The sequence below is a fragment of the Mus pahari genome, chromosome 17 (assembly GCF_900095145.1).
Source record: "Mus pahari chromosome 17, PAHARI_EIJ_v1.1, whole genome shotgun sequence".
Lineage (NCBI taxonomy): Eukaryota > Metazoa > Chordata > Mammalia > Rodentia > Muridae > Mus > Mus pahari.
Window position 1 is genome coordinate 9,811,857 of NC_034606.1, and position 25,793 is coordinate 9,837,649.

The following is a 25,793-nucleotide window of genomic DNA, read 5'->3' on the forward strand; positions in this document are numbered from 1 at the left end:
ACCATATTAAGGACTTGTGAAATATTACTATCTAGTCCTTATGATTACCCTAAGTAGGTAGGTACTACTACTAGCATCCATTTAACAGGGAAAACTAAGGCTTAGAGAACCAAGCAACTTTCTGAGGGCATCCAGCTTCTGCCTAGAATGCTATCCACTCATGACCCTGCCTCTCATGATATACTCATACAAATTTGTGAAGAAAATAACAAGAAACCTTAAGAAAGCAAATTCCAGCAAGATTGGCACGGGGGAGCCGGCAGAGGGAACCTGTCCATGCCTTCTCACTCTGTATTACACGAAGCAGACAAAAACCACAAAAACTCTAGCTAGAAATAAGAGAAAGTGACAAAATCTCAGCAGAGTTACAGAAAAGTCTATGCCAGGAAAAGAAATGTGTTAAAAATTATGTGTTTGTTTCTTAAATTTCCAACATTTAAAATACTCGTTTTCATTTACCTGGAATCTTGGCCTTCCAGAATGCAATGCTTTTGTGACAAGTAACTTAGACATGACTGTCCCTGATTTAAACCCAAAAATTTAGGAAGAACACAAAGCTCTTCCCATCCTCCCATCCCAAGCTCAGAATTACTGAAAGCATTTTTTTCTTATTATATACATAGCTCTATAGTCTCTGCGGTTAGAAAAGACATTAGAAGGCTCACTCTCTGTTTCCACTAGAGTGAGTCAATACTGGGACATATTTGGCATCCTCTATCACTTCTTGTGTGTATGTATTTTGTATCTGTTGCATTTTCAAATACTCTTTCCACAGCCTCAAAAGAGCCTTCCAGGGAAAATGAGATGCTTTTTAGTTGCAAGTCCACAGCTACTGCAATATTTGCTGTCATAAGATTTCAGAATTGATGGTGAATAATGGTGGGTTATAATAAAAATCACCTGTAAAGAAGTTTGTGTGGGAAAGACCATGCTATATACCCGTAAATTTACCTACTACATGCTCAATAAATTGATATAGGTTGTTGGAGCAAATGTGGCAAGATATTAATCATTTATTCTAGGCTACACATATGTGGGTACTGTTTTGTTTTCCAACCTATGCCTATGGCAAATTTGTAGTTCAACAAAAAATTGAATACGAAGGGGATTTCTTCATTAGAAACTGAGGAAGACAAGGCAGCATTAATAAAAAGTCCATTTGCAATGAAGAAAGCAAAGCAATTGTGTCGCAAACATATATATAACATCATCTCTAAAAAAAAAAACCACTGCCCCTCCCAAGTCAAAGTTACGCAGGACCTGAGATCTGGCTGTGCCTGACAACTGGCTGCATCTTATCACCCATCTGAGCACTGAGCAGAGAACAGGGTATCATTTATTCTAAGACCAGACAGGGAAAGTTATCTATGTTCACCCAGAACAAGGAATCCTGGATTCCCTAAAATTGGATTGAATCTTTAGATTTCTTCCTGGGAGAGTAATTATAGTCATGGCAACAGCAACATGCCTCAAATACATCAGAAGTAAAACACTAAAACAGTTGATCCTGCAAAAAATCAACTCTTTGGTAAGGATACTCACAAGAGCTGTACAGGATATGCCTAAGCCATAAGCAAGGTCTTCCCAGACCCCCAATATCTCCTTCCACCACCAACACATTTGACAAAGATACAGAAAAACAACTGAAAATTTAAACAGGCCAATGAAAGCTCATGTGAATGTTAAAATGGGATTCCATGAGGCAGGAGAGATGGCTCAGCAGATAAGAGCACTGGCTACTCTTCCAGAGGATCCAGGTTCAATTCCCAGAACCCATATGGCAGCTCACAACTATCTGTAACTCCAGTCGCATGGGATCTGACACCAAACAAATGCATATAAAATTTAAAAGTTAAGTAAAAAATGTGAGTGCTAAACAAACAAACAAAAAAGGATTCCACAGCATGCCATTGGAAGTCACCAAGTCGAAAATAAAACAATAAATGGAATTGGAAGGAATAGCGTGGAGTTTAAATCAAGACTACAAATTTAGCAAAATTAAAGTGGGGATGTGTGCCTCCATCAGCAGGAGGGGGTTCTGGCATAAAAACAACGATTCTTCATCAAAGTCGGCTGCTTCTTCCTGTGGGTCCTAACAGATGTTAAATGATTCAAAGAACATATATAAAACGGATTCTTTTCCAAAGGTTTCATCAACTAAATTAGGAATGCATGGTAAAATGAATAAATGGATTGAGACTTGGTACAAGACCTGAGGTCATAAAGGTCTTGTTAAAGCTATAACATAAGACATGGGATTGAACTGTGTAGAAAGGAGTGCTGGAGAGATGGCTCAGTGAATAAATCACATGCCACACAAACATGTAGTAATGGAACAAAAAGGAAAAATGAAATCAATGAATGCTTGGTACTGCCTATTACAGGAACATTGAGAAAATTCTAGAATGGTTGAGAAATAAACAGCTGACTCAACATAATGGAGCTGGAAGTAGAGTAAGAGAAGTGAGACTCTTGGGGTATAAAGTCCAAAGAGTCCTCATCACCATCATGAAAGAGCATACACATTTCAGCTTGTGCCTTGTTCTGTCCTTGAGAGTTTGCTACAGGAAACAAGAAAAAATGATGTTTTCAATCCTTTCCATGTACTAAGAAAGAAACTTGTCTCAACAGTCCACAGGGCAACAGCAGTCACAAAAATGCAATCTGAGTATTTGAAAGAAAGGAGAGGCCTGATTGAGGTAACAAAGGAGAGGTGGAAAGCAGATAGGGCTCAGGTCATTTTGTCTTCCAGACTGAGCAAGGAGATTGAGATTTATTTGGGATGTAATGGACACAATGCATTGAAACACTTAAGCTGGAGAACCAAATACTCAGACTTGTTTTATAACCATCACTCTGAATGCACAGTGGAGAAGAGAACACAAGAAGGCTACTGATGTGGGTCGGGAAGAAGATGGCCATAAGGTGACCTACAAATGGCAGAAGATCTAGAGGAAAGTAACGTGTTGATACTAGAGAAAAGTATATGCATTACTGAAAAAAAAAAAAAAGGAATATGAGTGTCTTAGTTAGGGTTTTACTACTGTGAACAGACACCATGACCAAGACAACTCTTCTAAGAAGAACATTTAATTGGGGCTTGCTTAGAGGTTCAGAGGTTCAGTCCATTATCATCAAGGTGGGAGCATGGTGGCATCTAGGCAGGCATGGTACAGGCAGAGAAGAGAGTTCTACATCCACATCTGAAGGCTGCTAGCAGAATACTCACTTCCAGGCAGCTAGGGTGAAGGTTTTATAACCCACACCCACAGTGACACACTTTCTCAAACAGAGCCACACTTTTTAACAGTGCCACTCCCTGGGCCAAGCATATATAAACCATCACAGTGAGTTAAGCCATGGAATTAACATGTAACCTTATTTGGAGCCATGGGAAAGGCTAATTAAATATATGTTACTTGGGGTTGAAGGAGGTAGATAACTTTTGTTTTCAATAGGAATAGATTTAAGCAAGATCTTTATTAAAAACAAAAATAAAACATCATCAAGGGCCCAGAGCAGTACATCTATCATTCTCACCTAAAGCATCGCAAAGATTACAGTGTTCTAGAGACCCAGTGGCAGTAAAATCCACAGCTTCACATCTCCATTTCGGTGGTCAAGGCCACAACTGAGCTGGGATTCCTAGACTGAACCTCTAGCCTGCCATTTCCAACTCTGTGACTTTGGAAATACCATTCGCTCGTTGGTGCCTCTGACACTTTGTCTATAAAGTGAGAGAGAATAAACCCTGTCAAGAGGATTTGGGGTGACTAAATAAAATAGGACCTCAAGAACTATGTTTTGCGTACTCTCTTGCTTTTCCCTTCCCCCTTCTCTCTCCACATGCTCATGGTGGGTCTCTACTCCTTCCTTCCCCACATCCCCCTCTTCCTCTCTCCGCCTTTCTGCCTTTCTCTGACTCTACTAACATCTTAACTCCCCCTCCCCATGCCCTTAATAAACTCTATTCTACACTTAAAAAAAAAAAAAGAACTATGTTTCAAGGAGTTAAAGAATAGGTGGTAGAGAATTTGCCTACTATACCTGAGTTCAATACCAGCATCACAAACCGAAACAGAATGCAAGAAGAAAGTATGTTTAGCACACATAAATCAGCCAACAAGTGTAACCATTATAATACATCCATTCTGTCAATGATATGTAAGAAAAACTGTGAAAATGCATAGGATATTCATTAATTATAGCAGCATTTAAAGTTTTCAATATTAAGAGCTAGAAATCTTTAAGACTTAACAGCTCAATGTTTCAGACTACCTCTTGAGCTTTCAGAAAACCAGACTCTGGTCTCTAGGTCATCAGGCCATGCATGGGATCTTACACTCTCCCCTGTAACTGCTGCTCTGGGGGATCTGATGCCCCCTTCTGGCTTCTTCAGGCTCCTGGAGTCATATACACAGCCAGACACATAATTAAAAATTAACTCATAAATGACAATTTTCAGCATTAACTATCCAACAAGAAACAGGTTTTAAATTTTGATCGTGAATGTTCTATGGTACAGACATTACAAATTGTTAGAATAGTTAGGTTAGAACACATGCCTGTGTTAACTTTTTTCTGAATTTTAAGCTATGTCGGAGAAGAAAATAACAACTAAAGTGAATAAATTCAAAATGTTAACAGTGGTCAATCACTGCTTGGTGGAAAGGTTACTAACAGTTTGGGGTTTTTTTTCGTGGTAGTGGCATCTATTTGCTCTTATTAATTAATTAATTAATTTGAGAGTCATATTCATTTTATAAACTACATCTATAAAAGCCAACTCATTACATAAATGCAAGAATAAAAACCTCTCATTTGGTCCAAAGACCACCCTGACAAAGTAGCAAGTTTATTGACAAAACAACTTTCAGAAACCAATTTTTTTTTTTTTTTTTTTTTTTTTTGTCATCTACTATTTTAATTTTCCTTGTCAGACACTCGAACATAGATGGCTTCAGGATAGGTGGCTCTAGTTAGGCATTGCGGACAACTGACAAAAGTAGTTATAGCTTCTCTAGTGCTACATGATAGGGGTCAACCACAGCATTTTTTTAAACATATACATATACAAACAGCATAGCCATTGTAATGACCCTCACTCTGTGGTAATAGTAACAAAAGCACAGATAAGATAAATGATTTGTCCAAAATTTAAAAGGTAATAAATAGCAAATTATTTAAAAACAGTATAAGATTCTGAGGATCTTGGATTTTAATTATGAGAGGTTAAATATTTACATTCTGCTTCTCCTGACACAATTTGGCAGAATGTTATCTGACCTCATGCAGCTGCATCCCCCTCATTGCCTCCCAGTTCTCTGATGACTTTCAGAGTTTTTACTTTGTAGACCTTCATCCACATTGAAAGAATATTTCATGAGAGTTACAGTGATTAATAACTCTGAGAAGCTGAGCAGAAACCAAAACTGCCATCTGCCAGCAAACTTGCAGGAATATAGGTGTGAAGGCAGTGCTTGAATCTCAGCCTTTACAGAGGAACAAGTCAATCCCAAGGNTTTTGTTCCTAACAGCAGAAGTCAAGTGTTCCACATCAAGGAGAAAACTATCAAAATCCATATGGAAGTGAATGTTATATGATTTTCAATATTGGATGCGTTGTGCCTTTTAGTAATATATAAGCGTGATTAATCTAAGAAACCAATTTTTTAAAAGGCTGGTACGCGTAATTTGTCATTATACTCAATTATGAGATGCTACTTGTTTACTTTCTGAAAAAAATAGTGTACAAGTTGAAGAAAAATAATTTATTCTTTCTGTTATTAATATAAGAACCTTTACACATTCCTAATTCTGTGTTTTTCTTTTTCTTTTTCTTCTTCTTCTTCTTCTTTTTTTTTTTTAAAGCAGTACACAGCCTAGAATGTTGCTCAGTGATGCAGAGCCTCTCTGGAACCTAAGGTTCTGGGGCTTTCTCTGGAAACAGGGTTCTTATAATCTACATACACTATAATTTTCACAATGTATTCATAACTAATAAAAAGTCCCTTCACTTCACCTCTCAATAATAAAAAAAAAATGTGAATATAACTGTTAGGTAGAAAAATTATTATTAATTCTATACCAGTGTTAACTTGGGTAACAGTGGTGAGTTCAGTGTTTAGCCAGATAAAGAGTTCTATCAGAAGAACTAGCTGCAACCATAAACTAGGAAAAGGTTTTTATTATTGTTGCTGTTGTTTGTTTGGGGGAGTTGTTGTTTGTGGGGGGTGTTTGTTTATTTCCAATTTTTCTATCAACTACTAAAGATAAAATCAGTAAACACTTTTCTCTCTACGTCTACAGGATAAGCTAACAGAAAGTCAGCCAGAGATGGGCTACTGGCACCGTTTCTAAGTGGCTGACTTGTGAGTCAAACTTGGAGGAAACAAATTCCTCTCAGGTGGCATTATTTGTATTCTAAACATACAATTCTCAAAGATGTTCCTTCCCCTCTCTCTGAACTTTCCACTGGGTGTTAAAGTTGCACAAAGTGTTTTTTTTTTTTGGGAGGGGGGAGTATTTTCTTATATTTGTTTGGGGAATTGTTCCGTTTTGTTTTGGGGGTTGTTTTATTTTTATTTTATTTAATGAACCTCAGAGTAAACCACACTGAAGCAGCTCCTCACTCACTCAGTAGCTTCTCTGAAAAGCTGTTAACAGGTTCCTAGAAGATGGCTAACAGAATTCAGGTTTGCAAAAGCCTAGCAGTTACCTCCTGTTGGCACTATCCACAACATCTTTTTTTGATGCTCTCCTACACAACTATTCCAGGAGACAGAAGTTGCTGAAAGTGTGACTGACCTGTCCCATCTAACAAGCAGAGGTCTGACACAAACAGAAGCATTTAATTTTCCTGTAGTGACAAAAAAAAAAAAAAAAATCACTCACTGTCTTGGGTCAGAAGATCAACTCTTTACTGTGAAACTTTAGCTAATGGAGAACTAGGGTTTTTGTTTTGTTTTACTTGGGGTTTGGTTTTGTCTGTTTTGCTCACTTTTGCTATGAGACTTGTGTTTCACAACAAAGTATCTATGGTTGAAAAGAAACAGTTGTTAATAGAATTTCAGCTAATAAATGTAGGAAGAATTTTTTTAAGCCACACGATTTTGCAACCTCTAATGAAATGATGACTCAGACAAAGATCATCAATAGAAGCAAACAGTAGATGAAAGGCTAATGGGAACCTGACCAATGAAGGGATCAAGCCAGCTGGTACCACAAGAACCTGTTTCTTAGGATCACAAGATGTGTGAGCTGTGCCCTCTGGTGTAAAGTATCATGAAGCTCACAGCAACCCTTGTGAAGTATCCTTGCTAGAAGAGTGAAGCTAATCAAGGCTTCCAGAAAAAAAAAATCTCCATTGGCCAAAATTGTGGAATATAAAGGAAGAAGTTAAATGAACCACATGAAGGAGCAAGTGGCCAAATGCCAAAGGTTAAACATTCCATGTAAAACTGATCTTTATAAAGAATTAACTCAATGTCATAAAAACACAGAGAGGGGGAGGGAAAAGAAGGAGAGAGGGAGGGACAGAGGGGAAGGGAGGGGAGGGGAGGGAGAGGAGAGAGGGGGAGGGAGGGGGAGAAGGAGAGACAGGGGAGAGGGAGAGAAGGAGAGAAAGAGAGAGGGAGGGGGAAAGGGGAAGAGGGGGAGAGAGGAAGAGGGAGAGGGAGAGGGAGAGGGAGAGGGAGAAGAAGGAGGGAGAGGAGAGAGAGAGGGAGAAAGAGGGAGGGAGGGAGAAGAGAGAGGTAAAGGGGGAGGGGGAGGGAGAGAGAAGGAGGGAGAGGGGGGGTGTCAAAAGAATACAATTTTTGCCTCAGTGTCAAAGAATCGGGAAATCTTGAAAAAGTGTGACTTACATGTAAAAATTTCACAGGAAAATGGATTCAAGTGAGTAATAATGGTCTAGTTTGCTTTTTGCGGCTGTGAGAAATATCACCACCCAAAGCAGTTCACTGGTAGAGTGATTTATCTTACCACTGCCACATCACAGTACACCATTGATGGAAGTCAGGGGAAGAACCGCAAAGAAGGAACTGTAGCAGAGACCACCAAGGAGCACTGCTTATTTAACAGCGCCTTCTGGCTTGCTCAGATGGCATTTTTACATGCTCAGGCAGACCTGCCTGCCTAGACAGACAGACTGCCCATGGCGAGCAAATGACAACCAAAAAATATGATTCCCCATGTGCCCAAATCTAATGGTGATCACTCAACTGATGGTGCCTCTTCAAGAGAATCTTTAAGGGTAGGAAGTAAATGAAATGAATGGGTGGGTGGTAGGTTTTCTTTAATGTTGATTTATGCATGCCAGCTATCCAAAGAGAACCAAGATTAATTGTAGCAATCTACTATATTTGGTTAACAATTGCTACTGCCAAGAAATAATTTTGTTGGACACCTGAATGACATTACAACCTGGCAAAAACCCGTCCATGTTTATAAGAAATGCATTCAGAAATACATAGCATAAAGCAGCATGAACCTGGTATTTGCTTTATACCATTTTAACAAACAGAAGCACCACGAACCAACATTAAGTATAAGGGATTCTCTATTGTTTAATTTTCACAATAGACATGAACATGTATGTGCTACTCTACCCTTCTACCTTTCTATGCACTTTTAAAAGTTCACCAACACTTTAAAGAACAAGACCTACACAGTACCACCACCAGTTGACACACTAATGTAGATGGGGGAAGTCTCAAAAGGCCCCACCCCTAAATGAAGAGCCACGAGGCAATTAATGCCTGCTGGGAGAGGGAGAATTATTCTGCTTTAGGATGAAGCCTCCTGATTGATTACTGAATCCCAAGTGGTCTGTCTGCCCTAGACAAATGCACATGCAGGCAACACGAAATAAACTCACCAGGCTGTATTTATACATGTACATGCATGCACATATATGCAACAATAAAAGAAGGAGAGACAGGCCAGAAATTGGAGCAAGACTGAAGATGACAAAGAAGTTGTAGAGAGAAAGGGAGGGGTGGAAATACTGTAAATAGAGTACTCGTGTATAAAATTCTCAAACAGATGGTCTCACAAGTACTTCATATACTTCCAAATGCCAGTGTCAGATGTTGCTCATGATCACACAGGGACAAATGGATAACTAAGACTACAAGCCATGACAGAGGCTGTCTTGAGGTTGCCATAGTGTTTCCTAAAGTGTTCTCCCAGCTTAGAGGACAGTAAGATTCAGAAAAAGGGCTAGGCAATAAGCAAAACCAATGTGTAGACTGATTCTATCAATGAATGAATGAGTGAATCTTTAGATTCATGATGTTAAGCAGAACTGCACAAGCAGAGAGGAACTGGAGATTATATACTCCAAACATTAACATGCATGAAATATTTCTAAAGCATCCTACCTCCAAGGCTACTGCATCTCCAAGTCTGTGGGCTGCCATTAGGATGATTCTTGATCTGTGTGAACTGTGCCTGACTTCCATCACCATTACTTTATCACCAAATAATGGTGTCTAGTCTATAAGGCTGTGCTGAAAATAAAGTACAATTTAAGGACTGTAGGTTTTGATGCAGTCAGTATGTTATGTGCAGTACTATGCACTCCAAAAATATACCTTATCCCCAGTACCTGTTTGGAAACACGGTTTTCATAGCTGGAAACAAGATACCAGTAAGTTGAATGTTCATACAGTACAACTGGTATTCTTTATCTGCCGTTATTTTAAGACCAAGTTGCACCATGTCTCCCAGACTGGCCTTGAATTCCTGATCCTCCTCCTTCCTTGGTCTTACAAATGCTACAATTAACAGGCCTGCACCACCACACCTATCATAACTACGGTTCTCATTAGAAAAGAGAGAGAAACACAGAGAGAAGTGAGCATATGAAGGAGGAGATGGGCTAGAACCATTGTACCAGCCGTCCTAGGGATACGTGTCTATCAGAAGCAGGGAATGACAGGAGAGTACCCTCGAGAGTCTCAGCAGAGGCCTACGTTTGCTGACTTGTTATTATCTTAATATTGGGCATGCAGCTTCAGGACTGAAGGAAAGTAAGTCTTTGGTGCTTTCATTCAACCAAATGTGGCACTCAGTTACAGCAGCACTAGGAAACCATACAATATCATAACGTGTGCTTCTGATACCCTTCTGAAAGCAGAAGAGTACAGAGGACTGACATAGATTGGGGGGCCTAATCTGCTATATTATTGAGCCAAGATAAGTATGTCTCTTTTGATTTTGTCACTTCATAATATTTCTAAAAATTATTTATTTCTTTTATGTATGTGAATACACTATAGCTGTCTTTAGACCCACCAGAAGAGGGCATCCGATCCCATTACAGATGGTTATGAGCCACCATGTGGTTGCTGAGAATTGAACTCAGGACCTTCTGGAAGAGCAATCAATGCTCTGAACTGCTGAGCCATCAGCTCTCCAGACCATGCATCAAAAATCAATAAAATTCAATGTGGTGACACACACACCTATTATCTGAGCACTACTAAGCCAGGAGAATAAGGAACTTGAGGTTGAAAGGGCTACAGAGTACAACTTTATCAAAAAACAAAACTGAACAAAACAAACAAAACAACTAATTATCGATCATCTCCAATCAGTTCAAACAATTAGTTCTTCACCATTAAAAAGTAAAGGCTGTATGTTTTATGTGTAACATTTCATCAGTAAATTCATCCTATCATTTCCAGTCACTGCTTTGCTTCCATCATCAGTCATTTAACATAGCCATTTGCTATTCTGCTTCACACGCTATAAAACAGTGGCTCGCATACAATTTGTCTTCAACTGAATGTCTAAGAAAATACTGTTTCAAGTAAGACTAAAGACAGAGGTCTCCATTATACCAGAAGATCCTCTCCAGTGAATGCAAATACATTCTTAACCAAATACAGTACATAATTGCAATAACTACATACACTGCTATATCTGAACAGCTTCTTTATTTTTGTTGTTGTTTTCTGTCTCGCTTGAGTGAATACATTTGTCGTCTTCTTTCAAACCACTTCAGAACACTAACCTCCTCTTCAACATATAGCTACAAATGAAGCAACTCGCTAAGGAAGCCAACATCTATGCTGTTGGGAACATATTTCTTTATGTGTGTCTCTCTCTATTGGCCCTCATTTTTAGGCCATAAAGGAAACATTCACTTTACAACTGCTAATTAGAAAAAGCAAGGACAAAATAAATCTCATTACTTGTCACAGATAGCAATCTAAATGTCCAAACAGCTTCTTAAACCCATTATGCTATTTTAAGTTGTAGTTGCTAATCAATATTTGTCAAGTTTATCTTCTACTTCAGTTACCTCATTACAGCAAACAGTATCTATATGGTACCTACCATGCTAGTTATAGCTATAATTCTTCAAATTGACATCAATGATGTATAAGAACTAATAATCATGCCTTCTCTTTAAGGAGTTCTGACCAAACATCAAAATGCATTACTTATGACTGAAGGCCATACTGATGATTTGGAGAATACTTTAAGAAGCAATTTTGTTTTAAATCCTCTGTTTGGAAATAGCCTCATCATCCGTGTACAAACAGCTTTCCTTCCCCTTTTTTTTATTAGATATTTTCTCCATTTACATTTCAAATGTTATCCCCTTTCCTAGTTTCCCCTCTGAAAATCCCCTATCCCCTCCCCCAACCCCTGCTCTCCAACCCACCCACTCCCATTCCTGGTCCTGGCAGTCCCCTATACTGGGGCACAGAGCCTTCACAGGACCAAGGGTCTCTCCTCCCATTGATGACAGACTGGGCCATCCTCTGTTACATTACAGCTAGACCCATGAGTCCTACCATGTGTTTTCTTTGATTGGTGGTATAGTTCCAAGAAGCTGTAGGGGTACTGGTTAGTTCGTATTGATGTTCCTTTTATGGAGCTTCAGTCCCCTTCAGCTCCCTGGGTATTTCTCTGGCTCCCTCATTGGGGACCTTGTGCTCTGTCCAATGGATGCCTGTGAGCATTCACTTCTGTATTTGTCAGGCACTGGCAGAGCCTCACAGGAGGCAGCTATATCAGGCTCCCGCCAGCAGGCTCTTGTTGGCATCTACCTAGTGTCTGGGTCTGGTGGTTGTTTATGGGTTGGATCCCCACGTGGGGCAGTCTGTAGATGGTCGTTCCTTCAGGCTCTGCTCTGAACTTTGTCTCTGTAATTCCTTCTATGGGTATTTTGTTCCCCATTCTAAGAAGCAACGAAGTATCTACACTTTGCTCTTCCTTCTTCTTGAGTTTCATGTGACAAACAGCTTTTTATCAAGAGTTCACATGCAAGTAGCAACGGGGTGTCACATAAATTCAGTTATCTACATTCTAACTTATCCTTTATGAATGGTCCTCAAACATGGCGAATTTGGCAATTACTTACTCAATACATTTCCATAAGGGTCCCTGTTGCTTGGCAAGAACAAATTCTAAAGTCAACATGTTTAAGTGTCTCTTTAATTAATGGGTAGTTTTCTATTTTGTTTAATAGATAGTTTTCTAAACATAAACATTCATCTTCCTCCTTATGCCTAATGTAACTTTAATTTTATATTCACTCAAGAGTAGAGGAATTTAAATTCTCTTCCCACTTGATGAGCCTCATGCAACTAGAGATGATCATCTCGACTCTGCTCTTCTTATCCCCTGAATTGCTTCACTTTTCTCACTGAATTTAACCAAATTTGAGTGCTTGGTGCACAGGTAGAGGTGTAGCCACCGAAGACCAATGCCCTTTTATATAAAGGAGCAAGTAGATCACACTGAAGTCCAATCTACAAGGAGTTTTCAAGCTTTCTATGAATTTTCAGATAATATGTCTTAAAGTAAACAGCCATTCATAATTGGCAGGATTCCATCAAGAGTCATATTGACTATGGCATGACTCGCCGTCAGGAATGGTCAAACATTCCTTCCCCAAACCACAATACACTAATCTCAACCAACCCACTAAGAGTGATTTGGGAAACTGTCAAATGTCCACTTTACAGACATCAGTGGGGTTTTGTTGTTGTTTTGTTTCATTTTTCCTCGTTAGGTAGTCTCCTGACTCCAGCAAAGTTTCTCTACCATGCTATGCTGGAGTAGGTGGGTAGCAACAGGTATCAAGTGAAAGAAAAGCTACAGGAAGAATTCTACCTCCTCTCCATCATTAGGTAGATATCGAGGTCCTTGAAGAAACAGAAAATTTGAGCAAGTTTGTTCATTCCATTCATCTAACTTCTCATAGTCCTATTATAGTCCAGAACTAGCATGTAAGAGCCCCTCACAGAACCCTATAAGCCTGACTTTAAGCATATGTGCACATACAAAAAGAGGGGATGCATATGTAAGACAGAAGGCACTTTTAAAACATCAACAAAAAAGTGCTAAAACTTACCTTTAATTTTTCACTATTTATCTATTAACACACACACACACACACACACACACACACACACACACACACACACACACCAACGAGCAAGACTGCTTCATTTTAGTGCCTCCTTAGGTTTGAGAACTGGGAGCCTTGACTGAAATTCTTCCCAGTTAACTGTACCTTCAGCAAGCATGTCTGAGACAAAGCAGGGCATTCAACAACCATCAATGCCCATGGAATAGCTGAGAATAACAAACACAGTTATCTCAAAGGGATCTATCTTGGGGTGATGTATATGGGATGTGTCATTCAATCACAGGATATATACTGTACTATGATTCAATTAATCCTCATGGAGAGAGCGGATTGGACATCCCAGTGGGACAAAGCCAAGTTGGGCTTCAAATTCTTGTAGAAAAAGGAGGTGGGGGTAGCTACTATGCAAGTTAACACTGACATTACATAAATCCTTGCACATTACAGGCCAGCTTTGAGTACCAGAAAGGAGTGTTAGAATGCATGTGAGGAGAAGAAGAATGAAGTAATAGATTTTTAAACTGTTGACTTAAATTTTATTACAAAAGATGGGGAAAGTACACCTTTTGAAAATGGCAAATGTTATATTTTCATGTAAGATTAGATGACCATTTGCAAGCACTAACATACGAAGGGTAATTGTGCATGTGTGATAGATCCATCTATAAAGATTAAAGAGAATTGAGCATTTGGAGTCCTTTAGGCAACTCCGAACTTTTATCAACAGCTTATACTTTTAAGCATGAACTTTAATGGAAAAACATTTAAATAATAATTTTAAATTAACATTTCTCTAATAGGGTGCAGAAGCTGGTGTTTAGCTGCAAACTAGGACAAATTCCAACTTTAATATCCATGTCCCAGGCATTAAAACTGTAAGGTTGGTTTCTGGAAAGAAGACGAAGAACCCAAGCCAAAAGTGCTTGGGAAGAGTTAAAGCTTTAAGTACTCGCTGCTATTGTTCCTCTAGCTAATGGTATCAAGATAATCACATTATCAGTGGAGAGAGCAGAGCAGAGCAGAGCTGCCAAGGCAGCAAATAGGTACAAATTCTGCAGAACCTTAGGGACCAAGCAGGAAAAGAATGCAGAGTGTGCCCTCTATTGGTCTATACATCTTAATTGCTGAGGTGGTTGATTCACAAGTTGTGTTTTCTCAGCAACAGGTAGGAGACAAAAGCCACTGGGGTACAAAAAAAAAAAATCATTTAGTGAGTTGATGCAGAAGTTGGGACCCAGTATCAGCACACCATCCCAGAATGCACAAGTAACAAACCCGGGCTCTCCGAATTCTCTAGACTGAGAGTTTGATGCATATGCTCATATTGTTATAATCTGGTGATCCAAATCGCTGCCTGAAAATTATAACCGAATTTTACATCATGATAACTGTCTTGCTGTAGACAGAATGGATAGGTAGATAGATATACCTTGTTACTGGGGTCAAATTAGATCCTTTGAGATCTTAACAAATTCTCTTACATTTAGTATATTTTATAAGCTCTCTAGATGTATATAGAACTATCAATTATCATTTTTTAAATCCAAATGTGTTAACTGTGATGGTTTCGATGTTGCTTCCTCAGGAAGGAATAGCCTTAAGTCTTGCTTGTTGTATACCAGAAGCTGACACACGACAGTGGAGCAACTGACATACAAATTAACATATGTTCATAACTGAAGACCATGGAAACTTGCCAGCATCATGGGCATCTCATATCCATGGAAGAGGAACTAGATTTTTCCATGAGGCACTATTTCTTGTCTTAATGTAAATAGGTGAAAAGGGTATTTTCAAAGAGGTGTGTTCTATAAAGGAGGTCTTTGCTACAAGAAAGTTGAACTATATCTTTGAGGAAAGGGAATATGCCAACATAATTATTTGCTGTGGCTTCTGCTGTGGCCTTATGGTAGATGTGCCCTAGAGAATGACTGAAACCCCACACAGGAATAAAAGCTTTTAGAAAACAAAATTTGCATCGCTTTGAAGCAGCTATTAGATATTGTGTTCATTGAGGTTTCTCCACTATTCAATTAGCCAACACTTCTTCAACTATTAAAGGAAAGAATTGAAGCGTGTACCACTTGGACACTTTAGGGAAAGGCCCAGATCTAGACTGCCTTCCCTGCCTCCAAAGGAAACAAGTGTTGTTTTTCATTTCAGGAAGCATCAGGAAATGAAAAACAGGCTTTCAGATTCACATGTATACATGTGAATCTGAAAGCCTGTTTTTCATTTCAGGAAGCATACAAAACTGTAGCCCCTCTCCTGAGCCCCAAATGTATCACCTCTGCTCAATGGAAATGTGCTGAGCAAGAAAAAGTCTCCTTGACAGGTATTCCTTTTATCCACATATCATTGAAATAGAGTGACTTCAGGTAAACTATAAATGTTTTCCTCAAATGACAATGTAAGAAAAGCTATCTCTAATTTGTTCAACTACATTTTAGAGTAAAGAAGTAAAAATATTTTAATAGGTTTCTCTACTCTTTATTGATTATTCTGATTATAATGTGTGCATATCCACAAATATCTGCCACTAGAAGTCTATGTGTAAAGACAAATGCAAACACAAGTATATTCTTATGTTCATGGTCACATTGTTCTGGCTCTTAGTGTATTAGAAATAAGAAGTTGCTATAATGCATATATCAGATTGGTGAAAATATATCAATTATACAAGTTTTTACTATAATATATTTATGGTTCCTTAATTTCTCCAACCTTTACTTCCAATTGTTTAATCTCAGTTCTTTATTAGTATAATTATGAGGTTTAAGACATTTTGAGACTAATAACAGTCTCCAAACCTTCTGGATCAAAATTAAAATTTATTTCTATTTTTTGCAAATATTTATATAACAAAAAATGCTGATTGAGTCTGAAGTGTTGGCGTCTCATTATACCCATTCAGTTCTTAACAATTCACCTTACAGTTCACATATTATCTTACTAAGTAGCTCATCATCCTTATCAGGCAAGCCCCACCTCCATGCAGCAATGAAATGCCAGGATTCTGAGAGGAACGATGTAATTACACCCCATGTAGCCTCTTCACATCTACGAAGGAATTTGACTTCATACATACATGAGCATACCTGTGTCTCTCCAAGCTATGATTGTATGGATGTATTATATCGAAGTCACAAGTATCCAAATAAGGATTAAATTTTCTCGCACTAATTTATCTAGTGTATTGGTATGAATGCCTTTTAAGAAAGTGCATATCTTTCACTTTCTCCTCAATAATTTCTTCACCCATATGAATAAAGTAACCAGAGTGTACAAGTCCATTGTTGCCCCTTTCTCTAAAGAGGTGTTTTTTGAAATATAGGCATGCCTTCCGCAGGAGTTTCCCTACCCAGTCCCCAAGTCAAAAGCCACTTAAACAATCACACTATCACTTGAATGACAGGTAGGCACTTGGATCCATATGCATGTGCTGATATTCTGAGGATTTTAGACATACAGTGTGTGCTGGCTGGGGATGCTCATAGACATCCAGAGTAAACAGTGAGGCTACAATAGGCAGTTAAGCATTAAAACTTGAAGTATGTGTAAAATACTGTAAATTTTAAGTCACCAAAGTTTCCTAGGGACAGGCAATGAAATCTACTGGATATCTATTTGTTGTGTAGGAAAGACTCTTTTGGGAACAAGGATTGTCAAGATGGCAATACCATATGTATTGCTTATCTACAGAAGTTCAAAATAGGATAACACACACTGCAAGATAACAAGAATAAGGGACAAGATAGGGTCCATTGAGGATTATCATGAAACACTAAGAAATTAAATAGGTATAATGTCACTGGGCCTTAGAAAAGATGATCAGGTACTTCCTGGAAGGCCACCAAAAGCAATGGTATTTTAACTGGTTAACCTAGCATTTCAATAAAGCAAGTGAAGTAGCCCGATGGAGTTTAACTCTGTGATGTTTTAGTAGGCTGGGAGGAGGTTAGGAACATACTTCAATCAGAAGGTGAGAATGCTGACTACCACATAAAGAGATGCTACCCTTTGTGGGTAGGATGGAGGCTGGAGTGTTTGGGGTTTGTGGGCAAATAATATGAGTAGATCTGTGGCTACGAATGGTGCATGTGGCGTCGTTCTAATGGGCTGGGGTATAGAACACATAAAACTGTTAGATAAGGAGGCCAAGAGGTCCAAGATAGGAAGTATACCTGGGAATGGAAAAGATGTACTCACAAATATAGATATATCTAAGGCATATTCTACAGTAAAGGAGAGCTTCAACTGTTCAATTAAACCGATACGATTTTAGACAGCAAAAGAAATGTCAAAACAAGAGGAAAGCTCACAGTTTTAACACACAGAAACCCCATGACTGGAAACCAGGAACATAAGCAAAGGCACATATCCAGGAGAGAGTCACGAGGAGGAAATCAGCTGTCAAGCCCAAGTTTACATAAAACATCTATCCAAGTATCAGTAGCTGTTGAGAAGTCTGAGTGTGCTGTCATCTGAAACCTAAAACGAAACTTAAGACTGGTTATGGAGGTAAGAATTGAAGAAAAGCTATGGAAGGAAGATAAAGAGAATAAAGGTAAATAAATAAAAGGTACCATCTATTGTCAATAAGAACCAACAAATAGGGCTGGTGAGATGGCTCAGCGGGTAAGAGCAACGACTGCTCTTCCAAAGGTCCTGAGTTCAAATCCCAGCAACCACATGGTGGCTCACAACCATCCATAACAAGATCTGATGCCCTCTTCTGGAGTGTCTGAAGTCAGCTACAGTGTAATCACATATAATAAATAAATAAATAAATAAATAAATCTTAAAAAAAAAAAAAAAGAGTATCTGCCTGTGCAGGACAACAACAAATAGGGATGTATAGAAAACTGGAACCAAAACCTGGTGTCACTGGATAGAGGATGTAGCCCTCACTGGAAAAAAAGGATAGGGATGAGTACTGGAGATCAAAGTGTGGTCACAAGGGAACACAGAGTACAAATGGCTATCCAGAAAACTTTTCTCCAGACTATTAAGATGACTCGGTAGTTAAGAGTACTAGCTGCTTTTCCAGGGGACCAGGGTTCAATTGCCAGCACCCACATGGCAGCTCATAACTGTCTGTTAACTCAGTCTCAGGGGATCTGCATTCCTGCTCACCAGGTCCTAGGCACCAGTTACATATGTGGTACACAAACATATATGTAGGCAAAATTATACTACATACATACACACAAAATTATATTATAAAAGTATTTGTTTGTTGGCTTGGTTGGTTGTGGTTGGCCGTTTGGCTGCTTGGTTTTTTGAGACAGGGTCTCTTTGTGTAGCCCTGGCTGTCCTTGAACTAGCTTTGTAGACCAGGCTGTCCTTGAACTGACAGATATCCTACTGCCTCAACCTCTGGGGTGCTAGGATTACAGGTGTGCATCACCACTGCCTGGCCTATTATAAAATTATTTTTAAAAGATAACTTCAATAACTAACCTCTGTTTTGCTGTTAAATAAAACTACTGTAAAAGTGAAGACCAATAATCTTGGATAGGAAAATCCTTTCAGAAAAAGGATGGAATTAGAAGTCAGACTGTAACCAACTGTAAAGTGAATGATGCCCCCAAGATGACCAAGCAGAGCAAGCAGGAGAAGAAAATGAAGAAAAGGGAAGAGGACTGGACAGTAATTATGACAAGAGAGGTGACTGAACAAGAGAAAGCAAAGGAATACATGTGATCTGTGACAGAGCAGTCACTTATGAGAAGAAGTAGGTGGCCAGCAAGACAGGATATGAAGGGAAACGTCAGTGAGAGAGATTCAAGATGAACAAAGTATAATGTCATATATGTGTGGGAAAGCCATATCAAAGCTATTTATTGTGTATGTTAACTAAAAAATAACTCAAATCAAAACAGTGCAGAATACCTAGCAGCAGTGCAGAATACCTAAAAAGTCTGAAGGGAGGGAAGGTTCCAGAGGACTGAAGAGAGGCAACACTGGATTTGGCAAGAAATAACACCCTCATCTTATCACCCTACCATGGTCCTAATCTTTACAACCTAAAAGAAAAAAGGAAATGAAAGACAAGGGGAAAATGAGCAAAAATATCATTTTAGTTCTAAAAAGCTAAATCTCCATTATAAAATCCTTCCTACTGTACTCTCTTCATACTCATGAAAATATGCATATATAGACACCTTCATTATGATATGTGCATTTATGTGTATATATATATATGTTGTGTATGTTATATGCATTTTAAGATCATAATTATCATCTAGTACATTTGCTTCAGCTGAAACCATAATATAGCCCTCCCCTTGTGATTAGTCCTTGATTTGCTCTGGGTAAGGAGAAGGCAGGATAATGACTCTAAAGACATCCCGAAAAGTACCAAAAATTTAAACATCTTCATCATTCCAAAGCTTAGCACTTCTTTTCAGCAGAGATGAACAGATTAAGCATTATAGCAAAAGATTTGTCTGTTATCTATTTCCTGGACTTGGAGGGATAAGAGTGACTGTATCCAAAAAGAGGAAAAGAGATTTAAAGGCAATCAGTTGGAATAAAAGAAATAAAAGAATAAGTAGCCTGGATAATCTATGAACTGGCCAGTCCCTGAATAAATCAGGAAGTAGGTTTGCATTAAGTAATGAGAAGGGTCATTTCCAACTTGTGATTGCTGCAATATTAGATGCTACTCGGGCTTTGTTTGAAGAGCAGATAAAGTAAGCCAGAATTAAATGGAAGGCTAGAAGAACGTCACCTATTCTGACTCCCTTCCAAATGTCAGTGGCAAATAAGATGCTGCTCTGAGCTCAGCAATCTCCTGACCTCCTTGTACTGGTTAAAACACTGGCCAGAAAAAGTGATGCAATTATGCTGAAAGCAAAAGCAGCCAATGAGGATGGGGGTTGGGGGGAGGAAAGAAAAGAAAAGAGAAGAAAGAACATGTTTATTTTGAAAGTTAAACATCACATCAACTTTTCTGAACGACTTGGAACTTAAAAAAAGGCAAGCATACGTACAAAATGTATTTTGAAGCTTTTAAGTGTAGGTTAATATGTTCCATGTGCTAGTTTGTATTTTTGAAAGGCTACTGGAAGAAATAAGCCATTATTAAAAAGTACTTATGGAAAGCAAATACCTTTACATCTCTTCATTAAACTATAAATGACAAATTAATTTAGCTCTGTGCAGTTAAAGAGAAACTGTTTGTCTTTTCCTCCAACCTCAGCTTCCAGAAACACCACACACACCATTTATGATAAACAATTCATCTTTGTAGAAGAAGCCAAAAGTAATTTTGTGAGCACAAGAGGTTATGGATGGAGAAGTGCTGGAAGCTTCTGAGAAAAAAGGTTATAAGCAACAGCACTTGGAGTGCCACACCCACCAGCCACACCAGTTACAGGCCCCTAAGCCGGGCTGCTCTCTAGTGCTTCTTCAAGAAATCTCTCCTCTATGCACATCCCTGACTCTGTCATGGCCACCACAGTCCAAACTCTGGAAATTCTATGAAACCATAATAAAATTATATTTTACATTTTCGGTAATTAAGCTCAAAAACATGGCTTATGATAAAGTAAATAAATACAGCTAAAAAATAAAAAAATAGAAACATTTACGAATGCAGTTAACTCACAAGAACTCTAGACAGATAGTGGCAGTTAACAGTAGCTTGTAGGAACTATTTACTAAATGAAGAGGAAGGGGCTAACAATTGTGAGCAGTTACTATGGAGACAAAACATGAGTTGCCAATCAGCCTCCCCAAATATCAGCATGTGTGTCCCTTCTACAAGGATATGCATTCTTACCACTGTGTTTGTGCCTAATTAATAAAATTGTTTCAGCTGGGCCCTATTAGTGACCATTAAATGCACTCTTATGAACTAAAGGGAGAAAACTCAATCGCAGTCTATGACGGTCTTCATGAGATAGTTTTGCCCCAAAGTTGACGAGGTTGAAATTTTATTTTCTCAACCCTCTGGTTATCTTTGGAATAAAACATGGGGCTAAAGGATACATTTGCTCTCTATTTCAGAGTGGATGCAATTGATTTTAACTGACTAAATGATCTGATCTCTGCCAAGGATTTTATTTCATTAAGAAAATGATATTAAGGAGCATCTGAGATCATGGAGCAGACTAAGCATAATGCCAAAGGAGATCTGAGAATATGCCACTGTGAAGGTTTGATTATTTGCAGATGGAATACAAAAAAAAAAAAAAAAAAAAAAAAAAAAAGAAAGAAAAAAAGAAAATCAGGTCCCAGGGGCAAGCCTAACCAATCCTGGTGCCATTGCTGCCTGCCTGCATCAGAGCACAAAGCCAAGGAAAAAACTCATCTTTTATGCGACAACACCTTTTTTTTTTTTTTTTTAAGTAGTAATCACTTTTTTCCTAGAAGGCAATATTTAACTGCCACTATGCAAAACAAAGGAGCAAGGGGAAATGTTGGTACCACAATAGGCTCTAGCATGTCAACTGTCAGTATTGACACGGTTTGGCTGGTAGAGAGGCATTCCCCCCACCCCAAAAAAAAAAAAAAAAACCACCAAAACTTAATTTAAATCAATCTCCTTTGGAAAAGCCAATTGTTTGGTATGCACAACAATTGATGTAGGATCAATCAGTGGACATGAGATCAATTAAAAGCAGCTTAAGTTTGTGAGGAGGGACAATTCACACAACTCGAGTTAGATCTCTATTCATTTCAATATGCTCACAATACAGTCCCTTAAGCTTCCTTGCAGGGCAGAAAAGCTACTATGACCCTGCGCTGTCTAGCCACTCCTTTAAGTAGTTCCACTTTTAATTAAAAACACAGTGCACCCTTTGTTGGCACAGATAGTATGGTCACTTTAAAAACTGTAGTCATTTCAGGCATAAACTTGGGATTCAGGAAGAGACATCTGATGAGGGAGAGAAAGCCAGAAACATACTTTGATAGACATTTTTTGAAACAGTCATACCCACTGACAGGTATGTGAAAGCCTTCAAACTTTAGGAAATAACAAGGTTGCTCTGGCATACGTTACTGCTGTACATTTTCTAGGAGGGTTTTTTTTAATGTCAAAGCTTGGGACTGTAGATGGCAATTGCTACAAGAGACTTTTTTGAAAGCAATCTCTGAAATAAAATAGGATGTGATTCAGACACCCAAGAAGGAAAGCACAGGCACAGAGCCTGGGAGATGGCCCTATAGGAGAAGGCATATAAAGGCATGCAGTATCGCCCCTGGCCGCAGGAGTGCTGTGATACCATTCTCCACTCAGCAGCATCTCCTCACGCATCTCAGACAATGCCCTTAATTCTTCTCCACTCAAGTACAGGGGCCAGCAGTGTGAATCAGACGTCCACCACCAAATTAGTAAGTCATGTAACAGTCAAGAATGAGCTAAGGAGTGTTAGGTACTTCTGTATTTTGCAAACTTTATGAGCTTTGGTATTTTCAACAAAATTGATTTCAATTCTAGTTTTTAAAAGCAGACACGGCTTCTCCAAACACTGCAGGCCACAATAATGATGATGATGATGATGGTGGTGGTGGTAATAATAATATAAATATTGCCACATCTGCCAAACAACACCTGAAAACATAATAATAGCATGGAGAAAGGATCCTGTTGGAAGAGGTGAGAAGAGATGGAGAGTCACTTTTCAAAGTTGGGTAGCAATATGAAACTTTCCCAGCTTTTGGAGAGGAGCTTCTCCATGATGTTTTATATGTAGTAACCTCTGAAATAATGATATATTCCTCAACTGTAAGAAATGACACAGAAAAAAAAAACCACTGGGGGTGGATATATGTGTTCTTGATAATAAGCCAAAGATACATAGCACTGGTTCATCGATTTGCACACACCACGGATGACCTGAAGTTTTGCTCTGGAATAGGCCAAGCTTTTCAGCTCATGAGAAAAGCTTTAATGCCCCTCAAAATATCAACAACAACATTGCTATCTCCAAAACTAGCTGCAGGGGCAGAGTCTTTATCCCACCAGAGACGTTTATAGCCTGGAAAAACAAAGTCAAGGTCTCCAAGCCTCATGACAAGCTCTATCAGTGTAAAAGACCAAATTGGTGGTCAGACAACTGACTCTCATCAGGTGCTAACAAAGGGCTGTTGTACAAGAGCCCTGTGCTAGTACTTCAACGCTATGCCTGTATGATGCCGTATATGTTTACGTTGCTACAGAAAACTTCATTGTGTCTGGCTCAAAAATGCCCTTGATTTAGCCGCTGCTCCCCAGTAAGACTGGAAGACAGGAGACCCGAAATATGTTCACACTAAAGTTGAATTCTCTGAAATCTTTCTGGAGGCTTCCATCTGCCTTCACCCTTCACACAAGTGATGGAGAAGCGAGCATTTAAAAAGACTCACATGAATCTCATTGAGTACAAAACCCTTCCCAGAAACTGCCGCTTTTGAAAAAACAAACAGGGCAATGTGGGCTTATTTTTAACAAACATTCACGCTGTAGGGGAGAACTCCCTGAGAAATCCAGAGTAGGAGTCGCTACTTAATTCATTAAGTTCCCATCTCTGCTAGGATTCCAGAAAAGTGGAACAATGTTGCTTTTTTTTTCTCCGTAATTCAGGTTCTCCCATGCAACTTGACATTTCTCCCCAACACCACCCCCTGCCACACACACACACACACACACACACACACACCAGACCATGTCTAAAATTATCTGGGGCAGGATTTAGGGCACACGTGGGTCGGGAATTAAAGACACTTGGACTTCAAGGAAGATGATTAAGAAGACAAAAGAAGAAAACTAGAAAAATGGTGCCACATAAGAAATATGATCCAAAGAAGAGTTCAGGAGAGGCAGCACAGACTGTGAACCACATGATAAATCCCTGGGGGCTTGCAGGAGGGAAGCCCAGTACATCAAGCTCCCAATGCAACTAAGGTCTCACCGCACCTACTAGGGACAGAAGAAAGCTTTCTGTGGAGCTCTGAGACCCTGAGAATAGTCAGTTGTGGTCCACACAAAAACTAGGGTGCAGAGCACAGTCCTGTCCCTCGAGTCCCCAAAGCCTAAATGTGAATACGCACTCCCACCCAGTCAGTAACTCCACGCACCTTCAGCTGAGCGCGACCCACCTCGCTTATTGCGTCTCCATCGGTTGCCTTGGCACTGGCTGTAATCCATACAGTTCAGAATGATGAGGGCAAATGAGAAGAGGCAAAAACGCATCTGGACGGTCGGGCTGGGGAGAGACACCTCTCAAAAGTCGAGGAAATGATGGGCTCCTGGAAGGAGACAGTGCGGGTCGCGCTCCTAGGGCGGACTCAGAGACAGATGTCACTGCCCTGGGGCTGCAATGATCAATTTGGCTCGATGAGCATCTCTCCCTCCGCGGTGAACCTGGGAGAGGAGGAAAAGAGAAGCTGGGTGGGTGGAGGACCGAGAGAACCCGGAGGAGGTACCTGCACCTTCGCGCCTCTTGGTTTAAAGAAAGGAGGGAGGGAGGACGCGAACTCACTGGCACGACCCACGCAGCAGTTTAACGCAGATGGCACAGCTGCAGGAGACTCGGAGAGGAAGGTGATTACAATCAGTGAATTAGCAACCTCTGCCGAGCAGTGGCTTCTGACCCTGGGGAAAGGGCGTTGTGCGAGCTCTGCAGAAGGAAAGGCGCTCTACAAACAGCCGAGCGCAGGGCTTTCAAGGGGCGCTCTGAAGCCTTTCGCTCCCCGGATGGGCTATCCCAGCGCCCCGGCACCAGGTGTAGATCGCCTACCGTGCGCTCGTGTCTCTCGGGCTGCACGGCGTGCCTAGGCGCGGCGCTCCATGCCAGGCTCGGGAAGCGAGCCGGGCTGGTTGGTCAGCACGTGGGCTCGGAAAAAGTTTGCCGACACCCGCCGGGAGCTCTTGGCAGCTTTAGGTTTCCGCCGGCTACAGAAGGGTCCGCCGACCCCGAGGGTCCTCGGGGCTGACGGCGCCTAGCAAAAGCGTGCGGCCGGGCAAGCGCGACCACAGGCGCTGAGATGCAGGGTCTCCGCCTGCGAGAGCGATTCCTGGTCGAGGGGCGCGTCCACTCTCTTCTTGGTGTCCGGGTCCAGTCGCTGCTCCCAGGGCTCTCACCACCACCACTTCACAGCTGAAGTTTCTCGCTGCCTAAGCTATGGGAGACAGAACACTGCCCGGAGGCCGAAGGGATGTGGCCAGCGCACTTTCCGATGGAGATGCAGACAAGCTAAGGCTCGGGATGCTATAAGTAGGTGGTGCTGTGATTCAAGACATCTAAAGCCAGGCTGCCTCAGAGTTCCTGGGTCCTAAAGCCAGAAACGCTCGGGTTTCCCTGAGGTCCTAAAGAGTACTGACAGCATGCAGAGAGCTTAGTGTAAGAAAAATAATACTCACCCGGCTTTCCCAGAGGGATTGTCTAAACTGAAGAGCACCTAGGGT

At 40.1% G+C, this 25,793-nt stretch overlaps 2 protein-coding genes across 6 annotated transcripts in view; one reads left to right on the top strand and one right to left on the bottom strand.

Annotated features, from left to right (window-relative positions):
- Rspo2 (R-spondin 2) overlaps positions 1-25,571 on the bottom strand; it is a 140,827-nt gene extending 115,256 nt beyond the window's left edge. For 2 of the 5 annotated variants that reach the window (XM_029547741.1, XM_029547740.1), the window contains exons 1-2: positions 25,126-25,213; positions 24,464-24,749 (exon numbers count right to left, since the gene is read on the bottom strand). In XM_029547741.1, the coding sequence (XP_029403601.1) occupies positions 24,464-24,578 (115 nt within the window). In that variant the 5' untranslated portion in view covers positions 24,579-24,749; positions 25,126-25,213. Of the gene's footprint in view, positions 1-24,463 lie in introns of all 5 variants that reach the window. The other 3 variants (XM_029547742.1, XM_021217019.2, XM_021217018.2) reach the window with 3 other exon arrangements.
- Positions 24,624-25,163, top strand: LOC115065695. Its single transcript, XM_029548200.1, has one exon. The coding sequence runs from the start codon at positions 24,624-24,626 to the stop codon at positions 25,161-25,163; it is 540 nt and encodes a 179-aa protein (XP_029404060.1).
- Positions 25,572-25,793: the final 222 nt, after the last annotated feature.

What these genes read in the sequence shown, in the direction of transcription:
- LOC115065695 (XM_029548200.1), top strand. Translation starts at nt 24,624, where the DNA reads ATGATGGGCTCCTGGAAGGAGACAGTGCGGGTCGCGCTCCTAGGGCGG.